The sequence below is a fragment of the Artemia franciscana genome, chromosome 4 (genome assembly GCF_032884065.1).
Source record: "Artemia franciscana chromosome 4, ASM3288406v1, whole genome shotgun sequence".
Classification (NCBI taxonomy): Eukaryota; Metazoa; Arthropoda; class Branchiopoda; order Anostraca; family Artemiidae; genus Artemia; species Artemia franciscana.
In genome coordinates, this window is record NC_088866.1 from 16154808 (window position 1) to 16182216 (window position 27409).

Genomic DNA, 27409 nt, shown 5'->3' on the forward strand with positions numbered 1-27409 from the left:
TTTGCACATTTATTGGCTTCCATGAGGGATGAATTACCAATGCCACCCCTCTTTGTGTGTGTTCTGTATCAGATTCCTCTATTCAACTAGAATAAATCACTTGGTGCACACTGAAGGTCGGAACCAACCAGGTCCATGGTTGACCATACACATAGTAAAAAATATTTTACATAATTTACAGTTAGAAAAATATCTTACATATTTTATGCAGTTTTTCATATCGTATTTTTTTTCTTGCTTAGAAGCAGAAAAGTCGAAATAACTTTGAACAAAAAAAAACAAAAAAAAGAAAGACAAGAAACAGATAAAATATTAAAATGAAGGGCACGAAGAGTTGTAATTTAAAATTGCGAGAGGATAAGGATAATGAGTTTCTGACTGAACACTAACAGAAGTAGTTAACAGAAAGTATTTGTGACATTTATCTTCTCATACTTTTTTGAGGAGAGGAGGATCTTAACATCCACGAGGTCTGTCAAATTAAAACAAGTCTATCAAATTTACACACGGTGCCTCGTGGGGAGGCACCGTTGATGCCTTATGTGCAGTCCGGTTGGAATAAGACATAGAGAATGAATAAAGAAAAGAAAATATTTTGGAATATTTTACCAGTGTTCCAAAGTAAATGCAGAGTATCAAACACTTCGAGGTAATAAACTATAAGTAAGGAGTGGCTCGAGCCTATTGTAAGAGAATCTCTAAAAACAGGAGTATTGAAAATTTCTCAAAAAAAATATCTAAAAAACTGTCTTTTTATGCTGATTATAAAAATATACAAAAAAATAAGTATGTTTAAAGTTACCCACCAACATTTACAAGAAAATATGCATAATTTTAGAAGGTAGGGGAAACACTCCCAAAAAGGAAAGTGATCTTAATTATATTAATGTTCTAGACCGAATGATCTTAAGTGATCTGGATTCCAGGAATATTGGATTCCAGGGGCTTAGCTAAGGCATTTTTACTGAGGTGGGGGGGGCAAGAGGGGTCGATATCCGGATAGTCAAGGGGCATGGATTATATAATAATTTTTCTCCAAATTATTGGGAAGGCAACTGTTCCCTTAGCCCCCTCCCCAAACGACGTCTTTGTTAGATTCAGCACATTTCAGAGAAGCCCTCTGTAGAGGTTTCAAGCTGCTGTCTACAAAAATGTGGAGTTTTTGGAATCATTTATTTGTTTGTTGTGTTTTTCCCAGCGGGGATCGTATCAAACCGAGGGTCCTAGAATATCAAGAGGGGGTTCACTTGAAGGTAAATCAATAGTTCTAGCGCACTTTTTAAGGGACCAAAAAGACTGTGTCACGGGAAAGTAGTGTTTCCTGTCATTTTGAGGTGCCAAACTATGATGGATGACCAGGTTATTATCGACTGAAAATCCTGAGAGAGCCGATCAATATAAAAAAACAAGAAAAAAAATGTATATTGAGCTTCCATATTGTTGGGGAATTAGTGCTGCAAGGTGCAAAATCAACTCCTTAGGAAGCACATAGTTCGTAAAAGAGAATGGTTAATACGGGCATTCATATTATTGCTTGATTTAACTAAGTTGATTCACTTGGTTTTAAATGAAATTATTTTTAGTAGTGTATAATTTGCGCACCAAATACTACGAAGGAGGGGCGGTGGGTCATTGTCCATGCGAGGAAAGGGGCACACGCCTCAAAGAGTGCATTTCAATATATAAATTGTCTAACCCTCCGTGAGCCTTCAAATAAATATATAAACGGGTAAAAAACTGATTTGCTTCATTTTAGTATTAAATAAAAAAAAACAAGTTTTTTAACTGAAAGTAAGGAGCGACATTAAAACTGAAAACGAACTGAAATTAATCTGTATATTATTAGTATACAACGCACTCCTCAACGCCCTGCTCTTTACGCTAAAGTTTGACTCTTTCTCTCAACTCTACTCTTTAAAACTGAAAAAATAACTTTAGCGTAAAGAGCGGGGTGTTGAGGAGGGAACAGCCCCTTTCATATACGGATTAATTTCTGTTCATTTTAAGTTTTAATGTCGCTCCTTACTCTCAGTAATTTTAATCCAGAACGTTTTTGGATTAATACATATTTTGATTTTGTCTCTCTGCACATGAAAAGTTAAAACAAAATTTGCATTTTTTTTTTTTTTTTTTTTTTTTTTTTTTTTTTTTTTTTTTTTTTTTTTTTTTTTTTGGCTACATGGCTGTCTCATAGTTTTGATCGGACGATTTTGAGAAAAGAGGAGCAGGGGAGGAGGCCCAGTTGCCCTCTAATTTTTTGGTTACTTAAAAAGGCAACTAGAACTTCTAATCTTGTACGAACGCTTTGATTAGTAAAAAATATACATAACTTACGAATTAACTTGCGTAACAAACTTCTATATTCGTAGGTTTTTATTACGTATATGAGGGGGTTCACCCCCTCGTCAATATTTCGCTCTTTATACTAAAGCTTAAATTGTGTCCAAATTCCTTAAAAATGATCCCTAAATCACAAAGGACGTAGAATAAATAGTTGAAATTACTAAAAAATACTTCAGCGCAAAGAGCATGGTATTAGGAGGAGGTCAACCTTGTATGCGTAATAATTTCTGTTCGTTTTAAGTTTTAATGCAGCTCCTTACTTTCAGTTGAAAAAACTTGTTCATATTAATTTTTTCAATTTTCTTTTTAATAATGCTAAAAAATCCTGCGCTCTTTTCACGGAAATTCGCTTCCCCCATGACAAATTCCTCCATGGAAACATCCCCCGAGTAACCCCCTCCCCTCAATCCCTTCACACTCAAACCAAAAAAAAATCCCCTTGAAAACGTCTGTACACTTCCCAATAACCATTACTATATGTAATTAAATAAAAAAAATTGTTTTTTTAACTGAAAGTAAGGAGCGACATTAAAATTTAAAACGAAAAAAATTACTCCCTGTATGAATGGGCTGTTCCCTTCTCAACGCCCCCCTCTTTATGCTAAAGTTTGACTCTTTCTCTCAATTCTACTTTATTAAACAGTAAAAAAAAAACTTTAGCGTACAGAGCGCGGCGTTGAGAAGGGAACAGCCCCTTTCATACACGGAGTAATTTCTGTTCGTTTTAAGTTTTAATGTCAGTCCTTACTTTCAGTTAAAAAAAACTAGTTTTTTTATTTAATTGCTGAACGTTTTTTAATTAATGCATGTTTGATTTTGGTTCTCCGCACATAAGTTATTAAAACGCAATTTGCATATTAATTCTTTTTTTAGCTAAATGGCTTTCTCTTAGTTTTGATCAGACGATTTTGAGACAAAAGGGGTGGGGGAGAAGGTCTAGTTGCCCTCTAATTTTTCGGTTACTTGATTAGGCAACTAGAACTTTCAATTTTTAACAAACATTTTTAATAGTACTTAAGAATTAACTTACGTAACGAACTTTTATATTCTTATATTTTTATTATGTATATGAGGGAGCTTGTCCCCTCGTTAACACCTCACTCTTTACACTAAAGCTTAAATTTGGTCTCAACTCTTTAAGAATGACCCCTGAATCTGAAAGGCCGTAGAATAAATAGTTGAAATTACTAAAAGTACTTCAGCATTAAGGGCGAGGATCTCCTACTAAATACCTCGCTCTTTATCCTAAAGAATTTTTAGAACCCCTCATATGCTTAATTGTCTCTGTTCGTTTTAAGTTTTAATGCTACTCCTTACTTTCAATTGAAAAAACTTTTTCATGTTTATTTTTTAGTTGAAATTACTAAAAATACTTTAGCGTAAAGACCGAGGTATTTAGGAGGAGATAAACCCCTCATATGCGTAATAGTCTCTGTTCGTTTTAAATTTTAATGCTGCTCCTTTCTTTCAGTTGAAAAAATTGTCATATTTATTTTTTCATTGTTTTTTTATAATAATGCTAGAAAATTATGCAGCCCCTTCATTGAATTTCTCTTCCCCCATGACATATTCCTCCAAGGAAAGATCCTCCCACATAGCCCCCTCCCCTCAACCCCCCAAACCAAAATAATCCCCCCGAAAAACGTCTGTACACTTCCAAATAACCATAACTGTTTGTAAACACTGGTCAACTTGCAACTTGCAGCCCCTCCCCCGGAGACTGTGGAGAAGTAAGTCATCCAAAAGATATAGTTTATATGGTTTTCAACTATGCTGAACAAAATGGCTATCTCAAAATTTTGATCCGTTTACTCTGAGAAAAAATGAGCGCGGGAGGGGGCCTAGGTGCCCTTCAATTTTTTGGTCACTTAAAAAGGGCACTAGAACTTTTTATTTCCATTAGAATGAGCCCTCTTGCGACATTCTAGGACCACTCAGTCGATACGATGACACCTGAAAAAACAAACAAAAAAAAAAAACAAAAAAAAACAAATAAACACGCACCCGTGATCGGTCTTCTGGCAAAAAATACTAAGTTCCACATTTTTGTAGATAGTAGCTTAAAACTTTTACAATAGGGTTCTCTGATACACTGAATGCGATGGTTTGATTTTCGTCAAAAAAAAATCACATCCTATGACTTTTAGGGGGAGTTTTCCCCTATTTTCCAAAATAAGGCAAATTTTCTCAGGCTCGTAACTTTTGATGACAGACTAAATTTAATGAAACTTATATATTTAAAATCAGCATAAAAATCCGATTCGTTTGATGTATCTTTTAGTATCAAAATTTCGTTTTTTAGAGTTTCGTTTACTATTGAGCCGGGTCGCTCTTTACTACAGTTCGTTACCACAAACTGTTTGAACACCGGTCTAAGCATGTAACTTGCAGCCCCTCCCACGGGGACTTTGGTGGAGTAATTTGTCCCCAAGGAAATATTTATCAGGCTTTTCGTCTATGCTGAATAAAATGGCTGTCTCAGAATTTTTATCCGGTGACTTTGGGGAAGAAATGAGCGCAGGAGGAGGCCTAGGTGCCCTCCAATGTTTTTGGCCACTTAAAAAGGGCACTAGAACTTTAAATTTCCGCTAGAATGAGCCTTCTTGCGACATTCTAGGACCACTGGGTCGATACGATCATCCCTGGAAAAAAAACAGAAAAAAAACAAACAAACAAATAAACACGCATCTGTGACCTAGCTTCTGGCAAAAAATACAAAATTCCTCATTTTTGTAGATAGGAGCTTGAAACTTCTGCTGTAGGTTTCTCTGATACGCTGAATCTGATGGTGTGATTTTCGTGAAGATTCTATGACTTTTAAGGGGTGTTTCCCCCTATTTTCTAAAATAAGGCAAATTTTTTCAGGCTCGTAACTTTTGATGGGTAAGACTAAACTTGATGAAACTTATATATTTAAAATCAACAACAAAATGCGATTCTTTTTATGTAACTATTGGTATCAATCTGTTTTTTAGAGTTTCGGTTACTGTTGAGCCGGGTCGCTCCTAACTACAGTTCGTTACCACGAACTGTTTGAAAGTTATATAAAACGACAATTAAGCGCACATCAGCTATTATGAAAGAGGGTGGTGAAATATTTTGTAATTAGGGTAAGAAGGCAGATGCCACAAACAAAGAGTACATTTTAATATAAATTATCTTAAATATCATGAGAGTCTTCAGATAAATATAGAATGAGTTTGAAAGGTGGAGATAGAAATTTTAATCCCTCTTGATTCCCGGGAATATTTTTGGTATGTGCCTTTTTTATTGATGATGGGGGGGCTTAATAGCACCCTTCCTATTAAGACAATGTTGTTCTATATAGCATAAATATTATATTTACATGCCTACTGGAACAGAGGAGTAAAATGCGAGGCAAGGCATCATGAGTCTCATTAGAAAAATTTCTGGAGAGGAATGATGATGGCAAGTGTAACCAGGAGTGTTTTCTTCAGCGATTTTAAATGGTAACATTTCGGCTTTGTTTAACTCGGCCCTATTCCAGTCATCCACCGTCCAATTCAACCCCATTTAACTCAGCCCTCATACAACTCATTCCACGTACAATACAACCCTCATTTAACATAACCACATGAAGCTCAACGTCCGTTTAGCTGATTTCTGTTTAACTCAACACCCATTCAACTCGACCCCCACCAAGTCAACCTCCATTCAACTCAACCCCAATACAATTCAGCCCTAATTTAACTCAACCCTCATGTGACCCAAGCCCATCGCCATTCAACCCCATTGCTGCAACCAGGAAATTCAAGCCTGTTCGATCCCTGTGCAAGAAAATTTTTGTTAATTTCAAGAATGTAAAACAGAAGGATAAATAATTATTTTCCAGAGAGATGAGGAAGAATATCTTCCATTAAAGCAGCATAAAAAAGACACTTACATAAGAATTACCCTATGAATAAAGACTTTTTCATTCGAGTCACCTTTTATAACTTCCGACAAAACAGGCTGAATTGCATTCCCTAGATATATTGTTATATTAAGGAGGTTGACCTGAATGAGGTTAGTTTGAATGGGGGTTGAGTCAAATAGGGTTGTTTTGTATGAGGGTTAAGTTAAATGTGAATTGAATCGCATGGGGTTTGTGTTAAAGGTGGAGTTGAATTAGATTTGAGCTACACGGCAATTGAGTTGAATGTGTATTGAGCTAAACAGTAGTTGAGTTGCACAAGGATTGAGTTAAAGGGGGTTGAGTTAAACGAAGATTAAATCAAAGGGAGTAAAGCTGAATGAGGGTTGATTTGCATGCGGCTTAAGTTGAACACGGTTGAGCTACATGGGGGTTAAGTTAAACAGTGGTTGTGTTAAATGGGGATTGAGTTGCTGGGGGTTTGAGTCAAAGGAAGGTTCAGTAAAAGGGGATTTAGTTGCAAGAAGGTTCAGTTAAATGGATTCATCTGCATAGGGTTCAATTAACTCAAGGTTCAGTTCCACGGGAACACAAAAAAAACTATTATCATTTCTTTTTAAATACGCAACATAAAGCAGGTATGCAGGAATTGATCGAGCGAGAAGGGGTCAAGGTCTTTCTATACCATTAAAATGACAAATTATACAAAAAGATACATTAACATACGGATATATTATAAAAATAGACATTCCTGCAGCATTTGTCCGAAGGACCCGAATTTCTAGATGAAATGAATATTATGAAACACAGAAGCGGGATGGAATTTTCGATTTGGAAAATTCTTGGGTAATTTCTATAAACTAAACTCAAGTGTTTTTTGTTTTGTTTTTTTTTCTACGCATTCTTCTGAATATTTAAAAAAAATAAAACAATGTGAAATAAAAATAATCAAAATAATTACTTAATGCCTAAGTAAAATGTTTTTATGGAATTATTAAATTCAGAACAAATTTTTAATTTGGAGAACTTTTAGATGCTTTTAAAAGATAGACAAAAATATGAACAAATCGATAATTTTTCCCAATTCTATTCTCCGTTTACAAAAAATAACCATTTTAAATCATTTGCTTAGCTTTATTCCATGTTTATAAAAAAAAACAATCATCTTCAGTTTACTGATTGTTTTGGGGGGAAGGCTGGGGTGAAAAAGGAAAAACAGAAATTCAAAGTCACAATTCAAATTTCAAAATCGTATCGGGGATCTTCAGCCCAATTTTTGACGGATCCCATCCCCCTTATTATCCAGTATAATATAGGGCTTACCTGCTTAGATTTACTTTCTACGCTTCCGGAAGTTTTGGAAACTGACATCAGCGTCTCAGCTTTCGTACCATCAGGAGCAGTCGTTTTCGGCTTTAAAGCTAGTTCCTTGCTTGTCTTGGGTGAGTAAGTACCAGACTTAGGCCTAGTGGTAGAAGAAATCACTTTAGATTTGGTTGGAGATTTCAATGTCAAGCTAGTTTTTTCTTCCACCCGAGATTTAAACTCAAGGATCTTTCCTTGTGCCTTTGGCTTTTCAAGCCTGGTTTGAGCTGCCTTTAAAGCATTTTCTTTAGAGTCCGTGCGCCTTGTTGGTTTTGAGCTGCTCAGACTAGGAACTTTTGACTTATTATTGTCAATTGGAGAGATTTTGCGGACACGTTTTGGCTCAGCCCCTGACGTTTCAATATTCTTTATTTTCCTTGGTGAGATTTTCTTTTGTTTTTCTCGTTCTTCTTGCTCCAATATCTCACGTTCCATACGTTCAAACTCTTCATCAGTCACAGATATTTTGCGGGCAATCAATATTTCTCTTTTCTCAGCAGGAGTGAGTACCTGAACCTCGGGAGTACGTTCGCGGCCACAACATCGTCTTGCTGGAGAACCAGCGCGATCGAAGGTAGCTGATGGGATATTAGTCTTTTTCTTTGGCGAAGGAGAGCGTTTTTTTGTTTTTTCTTTAATAGATGGTAATTTTGAAAGTGGTTCAACAACTGCACCTAATGTGCTTTCACCAAGATCAGCCTCGTCCATGGAGGAACCAGTTACATCTTCTATCTCAATTTCTGACTGTCGACGCTCCTGTTTTGGAGGTTCTGGAGTTGTAACGATGTATTCAGCACTTTGTTGGTGCTCTTTTAAGCTAGGAGTTGCAAGTGCAGAAACATCTTCAATAACTGGACGACTAGGTAAATTTAGTAATAAATCAGTAGCCAGATCGTCATTCTTTTCTTCTCTGCTAGATCTTGCGGTTTTTTCTGGAAGCTTTGCTCGCGGACTAATCTCTTTGGCGGGAGACTTCCTATCCTGTTTAGTATCTTTTTGTTCTTTAGGCATCAGCGGCTCAATTGTCTCTGGCTCGGGGACAGTTTCGATTACTTCCATCTGCCTTAAAACGCTTGCTTCAATCTCTTCTGCTGATCGCTTTACTCTTGGCGTGGCGGAGTAAGGACCGTATTTGGAAGAGCGAATGGGTGGTTCAATACTATCTCTGTCCAAGCTGCTATCGGGACTGCATTTAAATGCTTCTCTTGATTCAAGTACACGTTCTTTAGCTGGAACCAACAGCTCATCTTTAATTCCAGCTGAGTAGGCATCAAGAATTTTTTCATTTGATATTTCAGTATCTTCATTATTATTATTGCACACACTTAATCCACCTTCTTTAACATCATCTATACGAGATGCCTGGTTAAAAACTTTTGTCGAAGCTAAACTTTCCGCTTTTTCCATCTCATTTTTTATCTGCTGAAGTCGTTTCCCACGTTCTTGGCTTCTCTTACGTATTCTTTCAGCAATAATTTCTTCACACTTTCTCATCTTTTCATCAACTTGTATATCTTCTAGGTGCTCTTGAGAATTACGCTTTCTTGAGTCTGTTGTTCTTAGCGTGGAAGCAGATGTAACTGTTTCAACTTTAATTTTAGTGCCAGCGGAAAAATTGGAATCGATCCCAATAACGTCGTCGTTCGCATAGAATTCTTTTAACCTTTTTTCTTTTAACTTTGATATTCTTGCTCGTATCAGCTTCTTCTCGGAGAAGTCGTCAGTTTCTAATAGCTGAAAAACAAAGATCACAGGTAAGTACAGCCGTATAACGCACAAACAGAATAAACCTTTAATTGATATAATAAAAAAAAGGCTTTCAGAAGCCATCTGAACCAAGTCAAACACCTACATTTTTCTTGATTTGCTTTCTCTACAGTTACAGGGATATTACTTACGAATAAGAACTAACACAAAAACCTGGGAAAATTTTCTTACCATCAAACAAAATAAATTTTTTTAGAAGAAGAATTTTATACTAAGTCGCTTGTAGGCATTTATAAACAAGTATATAATTCACCGAAGTACAAAAATTCCGGACATTTTCGTTCACCAGCCATATTAAAATCCCATTAAATAATTACTTCTCTTAGGCGTACTTTGCACGACTATTCGTTGTATGGACTAAATCGAATCAGTCTCTGAACGGTTCTAATGATTCTGGTTATCATAAGCAAATTATTGCAAAAAAATTGTGCGTTAAAAAAACCTGCAGAAAAGTAAAAAAATTAACTGCAGCATTGGTTAGCCCGAGGAGCTAGCGAATATTACTAGAGGTAGCAGCAGCAGGCAATGCCAATAAACTACTGAACAGAAAGAGCAATGCATAGTTCGGTGGAGGTGTATTTCAGAGTAGGCACAAATTAAATGAAACGACTAATCATACGGAAAGATAAGAAACATTGGAGTAAACGGTAAAACATTCATATTATTTAGGGACCAATGGTACCTTTTTATTCCCGAGTTTTCATTTACAGGACTTTATGGAAGCACGAACTTTAAAAATCATTCCAACGAATACTGTACGTCCTTGTGGTTTTTGTTCAACATCCGGTAAAATATTTACGTGCCAACCAGTTGAAATAATAATCCATTGGGTTACTTGTCTGTTAAACAAAGCACAACAAAGAAGTGAAGCTAGGCTACACCTAACGAACATGAAATATACCAAAGAATGATGGTAATATAATACTTTAAAAACAAAAGTATGAAAAGCAGACCGCACAGAACGGTTTGTATTCAACACCTAACATAGCCAGACCTAACCCCTAATCACCATTATATATTAAATATTTAATTAAAATATACGAACATCGTAGTTTTTCTCATTCAAAATAAGCAAATCATAACCAATTCCAGGAAGGCAAACCAGTTAGTGAAAGATCCTTAGACAGCGTAATTCTTGCACGTGTTTCCTTTAACAGACAAGTGCTCTCCATGGAGTAACGACTTTACAGAAATGGTCCATAAGTTCCAAAAGGAACCATTCTGAATGGCTGAAAATGATCAGATAGTTGACAATATTTTAGAATAGTTAGAATAATCCGGAATGGCCAAAAGTATTTCAAATGAAATATTCATTCTTTAATGTGTACATAAAAAAACATTGGCTTACGCTTATAAATTCTATCTATACAATTGGGAGAGATTATTTAGCTCACTAAAAAAAAATTTTGACTTTATGTTATTTTTTTAGTTTCTATTTTCCAAAGAAAAATGCCAGGATTTTATCGTTTAACAATTTTTTGCAAGCATATATAGTCTCAGCAGACGCATGCCCAGAATGGGGTAAAGGGGCTTTGTCCTAGCTTTCTTTAGTAGCAAACTGAGGTAAGGGATTATGACTATCTTCTTGGCTTGGTGTAGCTTACTTTTGTGTAGTTTTTGCTTTAATGTATACGAACCTGGCGAGCAAATAAACAGTGACAATTTAAAATCTTATGAATTCGTCAAGAAATAAGTTCATCAAAATTTCCACCCAACAAAACCATCTTAAAATTTTTAATCCATGTCTATCCCCCAAATATTTATCCAGCTTTCCTCATTTTCGCCTATGTATTTCCATTAAATTTGCCCCTTCAATTGTTTTTAACTTACCTTCCCCTTGTAATTCCTGTTGCACTGAAGTCTTCGACAAACTGAGGATTAAGCATAATTTATACTAATGGCAACGCTGCCAAGAATCACGTCGTGAGAATATTGAGACACCTATAGATTTGTCCAATTCTACAAGAGCAAAGTACAAAACCCATATTTGTCAGGCCTGCGGTGCGCATGTCAAAGATCATCAGGTAACATACTCGTTTGTACTAATTAAACATTCAAACGTCAACAAAATATATCATTTAACAGACAGTCAGTGAGCCAGTGGCCTTCCCTTGCAGCTTTACGCCGAGACTATGTAGCTAACACAGAGGCGTATGCGAGGAGGGGGAAGGCCTCGGGGTAGGTCCCTAGGAAATCCAAAGTTTTTCAAATTTCTGAACTTTTCTTAAAATACATTCCTATTTACTCGCCTCCCCCTTAATAGAATCCTGCGATGGTGCCTAATATGACACATAGACAAGTGAGAGAACTTGGATGCGTCCTTTTGGACCCCTTCCGTCTCTCCTGAAGTTCACAGTTTTCAAGAATTTTTAAACAAAAGATGAAAGTCAGTTCGGTTTTCTTTCCTAACAAACAGCAAAACCGGGTACTTTTCATTAGCAAAACTGCATTAAATACTCTCTTTATGAGCACCAAATGGCGTCAATTCACGAAAATTTAGGGGGAGGCAAAACGTATTTTTCAATATCTACGGTGGCAAATCTGTCATTAAAAAAAAAAAAATTCAGTGAAAATACCAAAAAAGGCATTTTCAGTGAAAATACGACCTTTTTAGGACGAGAGCAGGGGCGTCGTTTGGGGAGGGGGCAGTTTCCCCCAAAATAATGTGAAGACAAAAATTGGTATATATCCCGTGTTCCTTGACTATCCGGATATGGACCCCCCCCCCCAATAAAAATGCTGGATTTTTAACCCTGGACGAGAGGAAGGGAAGGGGGGTCACAAAAATAATATCTTCCCTAGGGATCTGCCTGATGGTTTCGAGCAACATTAGGGTTTGAACTCCTTGCTTGAGACTCAGCATTTTTATTGGAGGGGGGCAAGAGGGGTCCACATCCAGAGATTCAAGGGGTATGTACTATATAATATTTTTTCTCCAAATTATTGGGGGCAACTGCCCTTCCTGCCTCCCCCGAATGACACCACTTTTGATACTAATAGTTCACCTTTTCCGAACAAGGATACACCCACTAGGCACACTATTAAATTCACTTGGGCATGACTTAGCCACTTGGGTACTTTTTAGGTGTTTCCGCACTAAATTGCTCAAACTGGAGGGTATTATCACCAGATAGTAATCTATAGTTGAATTTTTGGAAAATTGTTTCCACACAAGTTTAGTTTACATCAAACTACCAAATGCGTAGTATATTGCACACCATATGACCCATAGACGAAAATAACTGAATAATTTTCGCGATTCCCATATGCAACCAAATTTTTATATGGATTTTTAGACAAATTGACAAGTCAGCAAAAAAAACTTTAGGAGGAGTAAATCGGCCACCACCTCCCAGATATGACTCTGATCCTTACTACACCTCTAATCCCCCCTCCGAGATGTTTGATCGGTTCGTAAAAACAAAACAAAAATACATTTAAACAATTTTATGATATGACTTTGAAGGCCTTTTTTACTAAAAAACGAAAAATACCCAATCCCCTCTCGAACGAAAATCCTGGAACGGCCCTGTCTACAATACCCTGAAAGTTGCTGCCTGTTATGATACAAATCCAATGCCATATACAGGAAGGGGTAGGGGGTTTGAAGCCCTCCTTCCCAAAATATTTGTCCGACTCGTAAAAACGTAACAAAAATGAATATAGACATTTTGTTTTGCGTTTTTTGCGTACCGCCCTTCCAAAGAAATTGTAGCCCCCGAAAAAATTCTGGATACGGCCCTGTATAAATCTATCCATTATATTTAAATATAAATATGGGCTTGGGTAAAAATTTCAGGGGGGAGGTAATATGCCCCTGGTCCTTGCTACACCCAATATTATACATTCCAACTTGGGCAAAGAACAGACTGGTACCAACCCATAATAAGATACACCTTAAAAAAGGAAAGTCCGTCGTCTATTTGAATATTATAATTGATTCTTATGCATCAATTTCGAATACATTATCGATCCTACCTGAAAATTGCAGCCTGTTTTGATATAAATCTAGTTAATTATCCAGATGTCAATCATGATTAGCTGAGTGGCCCCATTCAATGTCGGCATAGTCAATAAACTCATCATGAGGATGGGCCACTTAGCGCCTATATACTAATTCAATGGCTACCACTAAATTTTGTCACGTAAGCATATGACTCAGCTCATCCTATTTTGGAAACAAGAAACGAAGCAGTTAAGTTTTTTATGATTCAAATACAAACAGATTTGATTTGGGAAATGTTTAGAAATATATTCCTAAAGAATTATTGCGAGTACATAGGAATTTATTTAGGGGCACAACATCGAAAAAAAACAGGCACTTAGTATAATAAATTATCACATCTGCCAAAGAGTCTGACGGATAGGTGTAAAAATAGCATCAGGATTTCATTTGGAGGGAGAAGGATGAATCCCACCCCGAAGATTTTTGTCTCACTAGACTTGAGAAAGATACTTTTTTTTTATGGAAAATGCTTTTTTTGGTAATTCCATTCGAAAAAATTAAAGATACAACTAATCGCAACCCCCCCCCTAGATTTTAAAAATACATTTTTTTTTGTATTTTTGCGCATCAACACAACTCTATCGTGTACTCTATTGGGACGACCCTAGAAGAAACACTTTTCCCTCTTCCTTTAAACACAGATTCCAAACCCCCTTATTCTCCTACCACCCCCTCCCCCCGAAAAATTCCTGAAACTTTCAACCCTGCCTCTCAGCCATGAGACAAACCAGGATATGTTTAACATATATAAAACATCACATTTTAATTAAACCTACTGACTATGCAACCTCAATATGGGGTTACTTCTTTGCCTTTAAATTTCAGTTATCTGTTCTATAATACCATATTATTATTTTAAGAGCTAAAAATCAGTCATTGGCAGGAATAAAGTTACATTAGCCTAAATGAAAAGTTGTAAACATCTTGGAATTTGGCAAGGAGCACGATCCAAAAGGTTCTACGCCCGTCCCTGAGTAACGCCTATAGGTATGCTTAATATATAAAAGGAATTCCGTGGAAAACTCAATTTTGAATTGGGTTCACGATCAATCATTAACCAAAGAATTAAATCGTTATATTTTTTATTCAAAATGTTATTCAAAATGTTAAGTTATATGTTTTTACTTGTCTTTATTCAAAATAAGCATTGCCTATTATTTTCAGTACCCCTCCCCTATTGTTTCACATCGCAAGTAATCAAGTTTTGTATATTGCAAGGGATTACGTTAATATTTTGAACAGATATAGGGTGTTCTTCCAAAATCTTAATTGATCAGCGGATTATCAGAGAGAGGGCTTACTGAGAATTAGTTTAAATGAATTTTAGATAAATTATGATGAATTAATCTAAATGAATTTTAAATGAATTTAAAATAACTTTAAGGCAAATATCATCCAAAACCCTATGATTTTCACTATAACTATTGTAGAATTCTATCTCCATGAAAATAGACTACTGTATGTGTTCGGACTGAAGATCCATGTCCCCCCCCCTGCCCCAGGAAGCGTGAAAATGTGCATCCCCAGAGTCTTTGTGTTATACCATGACCAAGGCCGTATCCAGGGGGAAGTTAGGGAGTTTGAACCCCTGAAATGTTTGACCGACTCGTACAATCGTAACAAAACTGCATCTAATTATGTTTTAGATGCGGTAAAAAAAAGGGAACATCCCCCCCCAAAAAAATAAAACTTTCCCGAAAAAAATCCTGAATACGGTCCAGTCCATGACTATAACATTTCAAAGACTTTCATGATTAAATTTTGAGATTGCAATGGGGAATGAAGATATGCCTAATCCCCCCCCTAAAAAAATTAATGAGAAAGCAATGTCTGATGATAAAAAAAAACATCAATTTTGGCTAGGTAAATATTTGACTGGATTAATTTAAAAACTTTTCTACGCAAAACAAGTTTTTCAAAGAAAAGTAAAGAGCTCCATTAAGCCAAGAATGAACAAAAATAGAGTCAAATAATCTTCCAAGCGTAAAACTACTACAAATCACTATCAATAAATAATTAAAACTCAAAATTAACAGAAATCACAATAAATAACTGAGTCACGCTCAAAACGAGCAGAAATTAACACGAGTGGGGCTGATAGCCCCCATACCTTCCCAAGGTCAGAACACAATGAAAATTTCACCTTCATGCTATTACACACAGTTGTGATAGTATTCACCCTATAGGTCAGTTGAACATCCCCCTCGTCAAGTCCTGAAAGTTTCAACTTAATACAGTTAGCCATTGTTATGACTATGAAATAGCTGATATATCAACTTCTTGAAATTTTCATCTCAATGCCCTTAGCCCTACAATTAGTTGCAATAAAGTATTTAGACAGCATGAAGTTAGAAGACAATTCTTACTTCATAATATGCAGAATAGTTGTAGCTAACACATTTTGCATGCAGACCCGCTATACTTTTAATCAATTAAGGTAATTAATTAATTAATTAACACTACACGTAAAAAGTAGGCAAATGTAGAAGTAACAGTAGCACTAGCAGTAGTGTGGACATATTACCTTTTGATGAGATTATCTTGCCTTTTACGTATTCTCTGAAAATTCCAACTTAATACCCAACTCAATTCTTGAGATACGCTATTTTGACAATGTGCATGCACATAGCGTCTTTTGATTTAGTTCAAATTTCACCTTAATACTGTAAATGGAGTAGTGTGGTAATAGTAGTGGTTGTAGTTGGAGTAGTATTGGCAGCATGCAAATATTGCCTTCTTGATCATCTCCCTTATCATTTCGTGAATTTTTCAAATTAATATACTCAGTTATTCCTGTGTTGTATCCTCGACAATCCGTTTAAACATAACGTGTTTTGATTTGGTTCAACACACCCCTCAAAATGAAAGGCTCACCTGAATGCCCTTTGTCTTCTTGGAAAGAAAAGTACAAACATTGATATCTTTCTCAATAACATATACTATGTGCAAACAACGAACGAATTGCCTAACTTACAGTCCTTGTCCTGAGGACTGTGGGGAGTTGTACACCCCAAAGACGTAATTACTGGACCTTTCAACAATGCTGAAAAATTAAATCTCTTGAAATTTCGATCGTAGCTATTTTGGAGAATGGTAGGCTTAGGGGGGGGGGGGGGGGCTGACGTCCCTCCATTCACTTTTGACTCTTGCTCCATCTGATCCAAAGTTTATACAACTAATCGTTCCATAAAAACCTTATACGCCCTGGGCATAACTAACAATCCTTGCCCGGAGGATTGTGTTCACCCTAAAGATATTTTTATATACTTGTGGACTATTGGTAACATAAAGTCTATCTCACAATTTCAATTGAATGCGTTTAGTGAAAAGAGGATGTCAGGGAGGGGGGCTAGTTGCTCTCCATGACATTTAACTCTTAAAAGGAACCTAGAACTATGCATTTTAGAACAAATGAGCCTCTTCTAAAGTTCACATGACCACCCCTTCCATAAAAAAAAAACTTAGACGCCCCTGGGGCATAACTTACAACCCTTACCTCCAGACTCAGGGGGTTTTGTCCACCTCAAAGACCTTATTATATAATCTTCAGACAATTTTTTAATAAATGGCTATTTCGAAATTTTTATCGGATGCATTTTTGGAGAATACACGCAAGAGGTGCCGCTGCCCCTGATCACTTTGAATCTTAAAAGGGGAACTAGAAAAATCTGATTTCCACTCCAATGAGCGCCCTCCAGAGTTTACACAACCACCCTTTCCATAAAAACCTTACATACCCTCAGGGCATAACTTATAGCCCTTGCGTTGAGGGCTTTGGCGGGGGGAGGGTTATCCTCTAAGACATAATTTTCAGACCTTTTAGCTACACTGAACAAAATAGCTATCTCAAAATTTTGGTTAGATGTGTTTTGGGAAGTGATGGGCCTGGGGGGAGGCTTGTTACCCTCCAATCACTTTTGACCATTAAAGAAACCCCTTCCAATTTCTAATCGAACAAGCCTTTTTTTAAGTTTCTTCGAAATCAACTGGCCATCAAAAATTTTTCTATTAATTACATTATGGAAAAACACGAAGTGTGGGGGGAGTATCCGCCCCCCCCCCCGATCCCCTTGAACATTTATTTTGAACAAAATGGCTATTTCAAAGTTTTAAATCTCAAAAAGGGTACTAGAACTTCTGATTACCAATCCAATGAGCCCCTTTCGAAGTTTATACGATCACCCTTTCTATATTTACCTTATATGCCCAAGGGCATAGTTTACAACCCTTGCTCTGAGGGCTGTGGGGGGGGTGTCATCTTCAAAGACATAATTTCCGGAACTTTCAATTACGTTGAACAAAACGGCTATGTCAAAATTTTGACTGGGTGTGTCTTGGGAAATAATGGGGATGCGAGGAGGGGTTTGTTGCCCTGGGCTGTCATCCTCAAATATATGATTTTCGGACCTTTGAACTACGTTGAACAAAATGGCTATAACAAAGTTTTGATTGGACGTGTTTGGGGAAATGAAGGGCGTGGGGGGCATTTACCATCTGGTCAATTTCGACTAATAAAAAGGGTACTAGTCCTCTCAATTATGAATCATTTTTGAAGTTTCTACGACACTTTTCTATAAAAGCCGTATCTGCCCCAAGGGCATAACTTGAAAACCTTGCCCTGAGGGCTGGGGGAGGGTTGTAATCCTCAGAGACATAATTTCCGAACGTTTCAACTACATTGAACAAAATGGCTGTATATACATTTTGATCGAGTATTTGGGTAAATGATGGGGTGGGGGGGGGGGGGTATTTCTCACCGATCACTTTTGACTATTAAAAAGTGCAATAGCCCTTTCAATTTTCAATCGAATTATTCCTTTTTGAAACTTCTACGACAACGCTTTCTTTAATAACCTTATATGCCCCCAGGGCATAACTTAAAATCCTTGCCCTGAGGGTTATAGGGTAGGGTTGTCATCCTTAGAGACATAATTTCTGAGACCTTCAACTACGTTGAACGAAATGGCTATCTCAAAATTTTGATCGGAAGTGTTTTAGGAAATGATGAGCGTAGCGGGGGGGGGGCACTTGCCCTCCGATCGCTTTCAACTCTTATAAAGGGCGCTATCCCTCTCAATTTATCATCGAATGAGTCCTTTTGAAGTTTCTACGACAACTCCTTCTATGAAGTGCCCTGGTCTAAAACAAACCAAAAAAAGAAGAATAACAATACGTTGTCCCAACATCGTCCTTTACTTAGGCAGCCCTTTTGCGCTGCCTATGATGAACCTTTTTGAAATGAGTTTCTGAGAATTAAAAAGAAAACTGATTATGCCTTGGAAATTTAATCGTTGTGTATATTTGACTAAATTAATGGAGTCATTCAACTTGGAATGAAATTACAAGTGGGATAATTTCAAACGATGAAACAGGAACCATTGCGCCAGTAATATCCTTCTTCGATTAATGGTTAAGATTAAAATGCGATGTCATATATTATGCTAAATTGTCGGAGAGTGATACTCGTAATACACGCCATCTGTTAAATTGACAGCATATAAATCAAAAGTGACATAATCCGCAGTGAAACGCATAATTTTAGAATGTGACTCTCATTGAACAGATTATGATTAGATATTGAAAATAATGTAAGTATAAAAAATTATATTTTATATATTAAGATCAGGAATGTTTTTTAAGGGAGAACCAGGAAGAAGTGGTCTCTCCTGAGGCTATGAAGTTCATAAAACATCCAGCCAAAAATCGCACAGAGCATAATTTCTTGGATAAACGGTTCAAGTACAATTTTAAGCTATCCGCCATTCTCCAAAAAAAAATATGAAATGACTTCTTCTTGGCATGAGCTGTAGTAGTTACATATACTACCCCCCCCCCAAAAAAAAAATGCCCAAATCTTTACAATAAAGATCCATAAATATAAGATAAGTGTCCAAATAGAAAGGATTTTAAATCAAGTCTACCGGCTGAGAAGTTAGATGCTTCGTTTTGAATCCGAGCGAATTCGCTACCACTAAGAAATACAGAATATTTTATGAAATTAAAAGACTGGTGCCAGCAACTTTCTCGTTTGAGCAGAATATCCCCTTCAACAGCTCTTAAAAACTCCTAAAAACGTTAAATTGAATTAACCCTCTCCCCGACTTTCCTATTTTTTGCAATTGCATTTCTCACATTTCCTTACGAGGGATGTATACTCACATCAAGGATAGGCATCACGTTTTTATGTGAGGATTATTTTTTTCTTGAGTAACTTACCCCCCTTTCCCTTCAGAAATCAGATTCATACGCATGCCCCTACTCTTCTACCGTACTTCTTTCAAACTGAAAGTATTTTAGGTACTTGTTAATTATTCAGAACCCACTCAAGAATTTTGATCTGCAAGATCTGACAAAACAGTTGAGCTATCTGTATTCAGAGACAATTAGGTCAGGCTCAGTGGGAAAACAACGTTGTAGATATATTTTAATTAAACATTTAATATATACAGTTATTATTTTGGTTCGGTTAGGTATTTAATATAATGCATACTGGGCGGTCTGCTTTCCATAATTTTCTACTGTAGTTCCCATAATTTTATAAATAAAGTATGATATTTTCATCGTATTCTGGGATATTTAGTGAGCATTAGCCTTACTTCACTTCTTGGGTGTGTTCTGTACAATTAACAAGAAGCGTATTTTCTTTCACTTTCCTTCGTACCCTTACATACGACACTCCACTTTACGGCCTTGGGATTTTAGACACTTAAAGATAAAGATTGTAAATTATAATAAATAAGTAAAAAAGAGGATCTACCGGCTGAGATGTTAAGAAATGGGTTTGGATCCAAGCGAATTGTCAAACAGTTCGTGGTAAAGAATTGTAGTTACTAAGGAGCGACGTTTTTAAAACTTAAAGTTTAAAGTTAAAAGTTTAGTTTAGTTTAAGTTAAGTTTAAAACGAACAGAAATTACTCCGCATATGAAAAGAGTTGTTCCTTCCTCAACGCCCCGCTCTTTACACTAAGGCTTAACTCTTTCTCAAGATTCTGCTTTTTAAAACAGTAAAAAAAAAATTAACCGTTTTTTAGAGTTGTCGCCTTGTCGCTCATTACTTTCAGTCGAAAAAACTGTTTTTTTCATTTAATCAAACAGTTTGTGGTAACGAACTGTAGTAAGGAGCGACAAGGCTCAATAGTAACCGAAACTCTAAAAAAATGGAATTTTGATACCAATAGTTACATCAAAAGAATTGCATTTTAATGTTGATTTTAAATATATAAGTTTCATCAGGTTTAGTCTTACCCATAAAAAGTTAAGAGCCTGAAAAAATTTGCCTTATTTTAGAAAATAGGGGAAAACAACCCCTAAAAGTCATAAAATATTAACGAAAATCACACCATCAGATTCAGCATATCAGAGAACCCTAATGTAGAAGTTTCAAGCTCTCATCTACAAAAATGTGGAATTCCGCATTTTCTGCCAGAAGACAGATCACGGATGCGTGTTTATTTGTTGTTTTTTTTTTTGTTTTTTTTTCCCATAGGGCGTTCGTATAGACTCATTGGTCTTAGAATGTCGCGAAAGGACTCATTTTAACGGAAACTGAAAGTTCTAGTGCCCTTTTTAAGTGACCAAAAAAATTGGAGGGCACCTAGGCCCCCTCCCACGCTCATTCCCCCCCCAAAGTCACCGGATCAAAATAATGAGATAGCCATTTTATTCATCATAGTCGGAAAACCTAATAACTATGTCTTTGGGGACGACTTACTCCCCCACAGTCCCCGTGGGAGGGGCAGCAAGTTACAAACTTTGACCAGTGTTTACATATAGTAATGGTTATTGGGAAGTGTAGAGACGTTTTCAAGGGGATTTTTGGTGTTTTTAGGGAGGGAGTTCAGGTGGGGCTAAGTGGGAGGATCTTTCCATGGAGGAATTTGTCATGGGGGAAGAGAATTTCAATGAAGGGGGCGCAGGATTTCCTAGCATTATTTAAAAAAAACTATGAAAAATAAATATAAAAAGTTTTTTCAACTGAAAGTAAGGAGCAGCAGTAAATTCTTAAAACGAACAGAAATTATTACGCATATAAGGGTTCAACTCCTCGCTCTTTACACTAAAGTATTTTTAGTAATTTCAACTATTTATTCTACGGCCTTTGTGATTCAGGGGTTATTCTTAAGGAATTGGGACAAAATTTAAACTTTAGTGTAAAGAGCTGGGTATTGACGAGGGGGTGAACCCCCTCATGTACGTAATAAAAACATAAGAATGTAGAAGTTCATTACGTAACTTAATTCGTTATTTACGTATATTTTGTATTAATGAAAACGTTCGTAAAAAAATAAAAGTTCTAGTTGCCTTTTTAAGTAATCAAAGAACTGGAGGGCAACTAGGCCTCCTCCCCCGCCCCTTTTTCTCAAAATATTCCGATTAAAACTCTGAGAAAGCCATTTAGCCAAAAAAATGCAAATTTCGTTTTAATTATTTATGTTCGGAGAGCCAAGATCAAAACATGCGTTAATTCAAAAACTTTCAGAAATTAAACAAAAAACAAGTTTTTTTTAACTGAAAGTAAGGAGCGACATTAAAACTTAAAACAAACAGAAATTACTCTGTATATGAAAGCGGCTTTTTCTCCTCAACCCCCCACTCTTTACGCTAAAGTTTTTTACTGTTTTAAAAAGTAGAGTTAAGAGAAAGAGTCAAACTTTAGCGTAAAGAGCGGGGCGTTGAGGAAAAGAAGCCACTTTCATATACGGAGTAATTTCTGTTCGATTTAAGTTTTAATGTCGCTCCTTACTTTCAGTTAAAAAAAACTTGTTTTTTTTTTCTATTTAATCTATCATAAAGAAACGAGGAAAAGGTTTGCGACAGAAAACACCGGGTGCCACCAGCTTTCTCTCTGAGGGGAATACTTTTTGCGATTCAACTCCCAGGGATACTGCAAACGACAAAAAACGAATAATCGTTCAGGTTTGTAAATATGTTAATGAAGAGATGAAAGAAATAATTGATTTTTAAGTTGGTTTGTTAGTCTTCTTTGGGGAGGGGGAAGAAGATTTGTATTGTTATTTGTATTTAATTTGTGCTGTGTATTTGCGAATAATATATTGTATTACCTTGTTTGGCTTGAAGGAAATTATTATGATCATACATTGAATACGAAGTGAACATGCATAGTTTTGAGACGTGGAAATTGAACAAAAAAAAAATGTTTAAAATTAACAAAACAAAAATTCAGGGTCATGAGATCAGGGTAAATGAAGTATAAAAAACCTGTAGTCACTAAAAGGCTTAATGGCATGGCCGTGGGGAGGAATTATAAAACCTAGATCCTCCTTACCTCGCGGATTAGGAAAATTAGGTGCTTTTCAACAATAGACTAGCACTGAAGACATTTTCTAAAAGCCAGTCCGGGAATATGTGCAGCAGTCTGTTTAGGGGAGTGCCTAAATTCGAAAAAAGAATATAAATAGCCGGACTGTATTAAAAACAGGTACCTAAGCATGGGAGTCTTCAGGCTTATGACCTCTCCCCTGTCGATATCTTCATTTTTTCCACATTACTTGCCTGTTTTTAGCTTTTTTTTCCGAGTTTACCCCTAACCCAATAAATCTTCCATAGTGCCTGACGAAAAATGTATAATTGTCCAGGAAAACAACGCCCAAACGTCCCCTTCTCTCCACAAATTTATCGGAATAGATGTCTTCGCCCAAACGCAATGCTGTCTAGAACCCTGGAAAGCATGAAGTGATTTTATAAATATGTCTTAGATCAAACGATTCATGGTAACGAACTTTAAGTAGCCTCGGGGGCGGAGCGGCCCAATAGAAACCAATATTCTAAAAAAAAGAATTAACAAATGATGCATTAAAAGAATTACCTTTTTATGCCGATTACAAATACTTATTTTTAATCAAGATATTTCTTGTCAAAAGCAACGAGCCTGAGAAAATTTGCCTTATTTTCGGAAAAGAGGGAAACACCTCCAAAAAACCAAGTAAGCTTAATGAAAATCACATATCAAATTCAGCATATCAGAGAACCCTACTGTAGAGGTTTCAAGCTCCTATGTACAAAAATGTGGAATATTGTATTTTTTGTCAAAAGAAATACCACAGTCACGGTGTTCATTTGTTTTTTGTTTGCTTTTTCCCCAGGGGCGAATGCATCGAACCAATGGTCCTAGAAGATCAAGAGAGGGCTTATTCGAACGCCCTTTTTAAGTGAACAAATTATTTGAGGGAAACTAGCCCCCTCACATGTTCCCCTTTTCCCCAAAGACATCTGATTAAAATTTTGAAATATAAAACAAGTTTTCTCAACTGAAAGTAAGGAGCAATATTAAAACTTAAAACGACCAGAAATTATTCAGATTATGAGGAAGACTGGCCCTTCCTTATTAATAGATCTTTATGCTAAATTTTAATTTCTTGTCCCAGTTCTTTAAAAAAGAGTGCTCAAGCACAAGGGCCGTTGAAAAAAATGAAAAGTATTTTTAAGAGCTTTAAGACTTTAGCATAAAAAGCAAGGGATGAGGCAGGGGCAGCCCCCTCATATACGAAATAATTTCTGCTTGTTTTAAGTTTTAATGTTGCCCCTTAATTTTAGTCGTAAAACTTTTTGTTTTTTTAATTGATTTGGAACAAATTTCGTCATTTGATATTGTTTTTTTTTCTTTGTTTTTTCCAGCAACATTTACAAGTAGATAATAAATTAAATATTATGATGAAGGTTATGATTAGAATTTAGAATAAATCAATATAAAACTTATTTTTGTTATTAGAATAAAGAAATCTGAATGCGTGCCAGATTTGCAAACTGTTCAGGATTTGGCACTGGGACAGTTTTTTTTTTGTAAAAGAAAATCTTTACCAGCACGTCATATTTACAGTTCATATCTCATCTTGTCTCAGTTAAAGGTCATAATTAAACTTGAAACTTTTCTCATTTACTTTTTTTTATCACGCAATCTCTTATGTATCTAGTAATTATATAACAACCTAGTTAAAAAAAATGTCGGTAGAAAGATTTCTTTTTTCAGGGTAGGGGATTAATGATATCGTTATATTCCGAAGGAAGATAGTGAGCATTGTCAAGCGAAGTTGTAATACAAATTTCGGTGGGTGAGCCGAATCGAAAGCGAGAATCTCTGATAATAATAAATTATCGAAACAAAACCCCACTGAATACCAATCAAAGAAAAATAATACTTGCACAGAGAAACAGAGGGACTACGGGTTAAAAATCTTATCCTTCAATAAATTTTCTGTCTTTTTATTGGTGTAATTTTTCACATGGGTTGTTTGAAGCCAATCGTGTTTCAAGAAGGTTGAGCTATTTGTCCCTCCAGAAGTAAAAATGATGTGAATGGCTGAAGGAAATACGTCACTGATATGAGCAGATTTGCAACATTCATTTTTTTTACCATGGAATTATAGGAAAGCAATCCCTTTTTCTTATGATGGTAAATACTTACCAGTGCATAAAGACGAGCTTTTGATTTAATTTAGACAAAATTTTGCTAGTTCGAAAAAAAAAAATAATCGTTTATTATCAAACAGATCGTGGTAACGAACTGTAGTAAGGAGCGACCCGGCTCAATAGTAAACGCAACTCTAAAAATCGGAATTTTGATGCTAAAAGATACATCAACAGAATCGGATTTTTATGCTGATTTTAAATATATAAGTTTCATCAAATTTAGTCTTTGTTATCAAAAGCTACGAGCCTGAGAAAATTTACCTTATTTTGGAAAATAAGGGAAACACCCCCTAAAAATAATAGAATCTTAACGAAAACCACACCATCGCATTCAGCGTGTCAGGTAACCCTGAAGGTATCGACCAAGTGGTCCTAGAGTGTTGCAAAAGGGCTCATTCTAACGGAAATGAAAAGTTCTAGTGCCCTTTTTAGGTGACCAAAAAAATTGGAGGGCACCTAGGCCCCCTCCCACGCTCATTTTTCCCCAAAGTCAATGGATCAAAATTTTTAGATAGCCATTTTGTTCCGCATAGTCGAAAACCATAATAAATATGTCTTTGGGGATGACTTACCCCCCCCCCCAAAGTCCCTGGGGGAGGGGCTGCAAGTTACAAACTTTGACCAATGTTTACATACAGTAATGGTTATTGGGAAGTGTACCGACGTTTTCAGGGGGATTTTTTTTGGTTTGGGTGTGGGGTTCAGGGGAGGGGGCTATATGGGAGGATCTTTCCTTGGAGGAATATTTCATGGGGGAAGAGAAATTCAATGAAAATGGCGCAGGATTTTCTAGCATTACTATTAAAAAAAAAAACAATGAAAATATAAGCATGAAAAGTTTTTTCAATTGAAAGTAAGGAGAAGCATTAAAATTTAAAACGAACAGAGATTATTACGCATATGAGGGGTTCTAAAAATATTTAGCATAAAGAGCGAGGTATTTAGGAGGGGATAAATACTTCGCTCTTTATGCTAAATTATTTTTAGTAATTTCAACTATTTATTCTACGGCCTTTCTGATTCAGGGGCCATTCTTAAAGAATTGGGACAAAACTTAAGATTGAGTGTGAAGGTATTAACGAGGGGACAAACCCCCTCATATATATAATCAAAAATATTAGAATATAAAAGTTTGTTACGTAAGTTAATTCTTAAGTTACGTATATTTTTTACTAATAAAAACGTTCATTAAAAATTAAAAGTTCTAGTTGCCTTTTTAAGTAACCGAAAAATTGGAGGGCAACTAGGCCTCCTTCCCCACCCCTTATTTCTCAAAATCGTCTGATCAAAACTAAGAGAAAGCCATTTAGCCAAAAAAAAAGAATTAAAATGCAAATTTCATTTTAATAATTTATGTACGGAGAGCCAAAATCAGACATGCACTAATTTAAAAACTTTCAGAAATTAAATAAAAAAACAAGTTTTTTGAAATGAAAGTAAGGAGCGACATTAAAACTTAAAACGAACAGAAATTACTCCGTATATGAAAGGGGCTTTTCCTCCTCGACATCCCGCTCTTTACGCTAAAGTTTTTTTTTAAAATTTTTAAGAAGTCGAGTTAAAAGAAAGAGTCAAACTTTAGCGTAAAGAGCGAGGCGTTGAGGAGGAAAAGCCCCTTTCATATACGGAGTAATTTCTGTTCGTTTTAAGTTTTAATGTCGCTCCTTACTTTCATTTCAAAAATCTTGTTTGTTTTTTTATTTAATCCAAAACAGAAGCGACCCGCACAGAAAGTTTTTCTTTTTTTCGTCGAGCGAAAAATAAGCGTGATAAAAATCATAATAAGCGTGATAAAGAAGATGAACACATCGGTATTGACAAAATTTTAACAATGACGGGGCACCTGAAACACTAATCTGTTTTTCGTAACTGTTTATCGATTTTTGAGGCAGAGGTTTCTCCCTATACACTGTCTATGCCGGTAAGCGTATAGAACAAAATAGAACTTTCATCCGGAGGTTTACGCCAAAAATGAAATCCATGGAACCATTTATAGGTTGTTCTTATCATGATTAAATCACTAACATCCACAATAACAACTACGGGTGATTTATTTTTAGGAATATGTTTTATAGAATATATAAAACATATTTTAAATTATGGAAGTCCCCATATCGGCATCTAAAATTATGTCGATTTGAAATAAGCCCCCTTTTAGAAAACTGTTTTGGTCTTATATGAAGTTTTTGTCTTTTAGAAAATTGTTTGGATCTTGTATGAAGTTTTGGTCTATCTATACTTGCAGCCATTACTCCAGGCACTCCAGGCCTCTTTGCACAGGCCTCAATACATTTACTGCCCAAATTCCTGTATTTTGCTTTTTTCTCTGTTTTGTCTGTTTGACCCTCCCCCCCTGGAACCTCTCAAAAAAGCGCTTCAGGAACTCTATTTCGAAAATACTGTAAAAAAAATAATCACTATGGCCTAAATTTTTCAGAATTTATAAATTTTTATAACTGATAAAGCATTTTAAAAGAAAATACTCTTAAATTTCTTATATTATTCGCCTATTAACTTCTTTATTAACGCCTATTAAGTTATGGGTTTGAGGGACAGTTGAACTACTAATAAACATGAGGACGTGGCTAGTGTTTTAAAAACTTTTTTTGTTTATATAAGGATGGATT

At 36.0% G+C, this 27409-nt stretch overlaps 1 protein-coding gene across 1 annotated transcript in view; it reads right to left on the bottom strand.

The window, feature by feature from the left end:
* LOC136026057 (uncharacterized) overlaps positions 1–27409 on the bottom strand; it is a gene marked incomplete at its 3' end in the record, with an annotated part of 84035 nt that overhangs the window by 31983 nt on the left and 24643 nt on the right. Inside the window, 1 exon segment of the mRNA XM_065702240.1 lies at positions 7541–9316. Within this exon segment, the coding sequence (XP_065558312.1) occupies positions 7541–9316 (1776 nt within the window).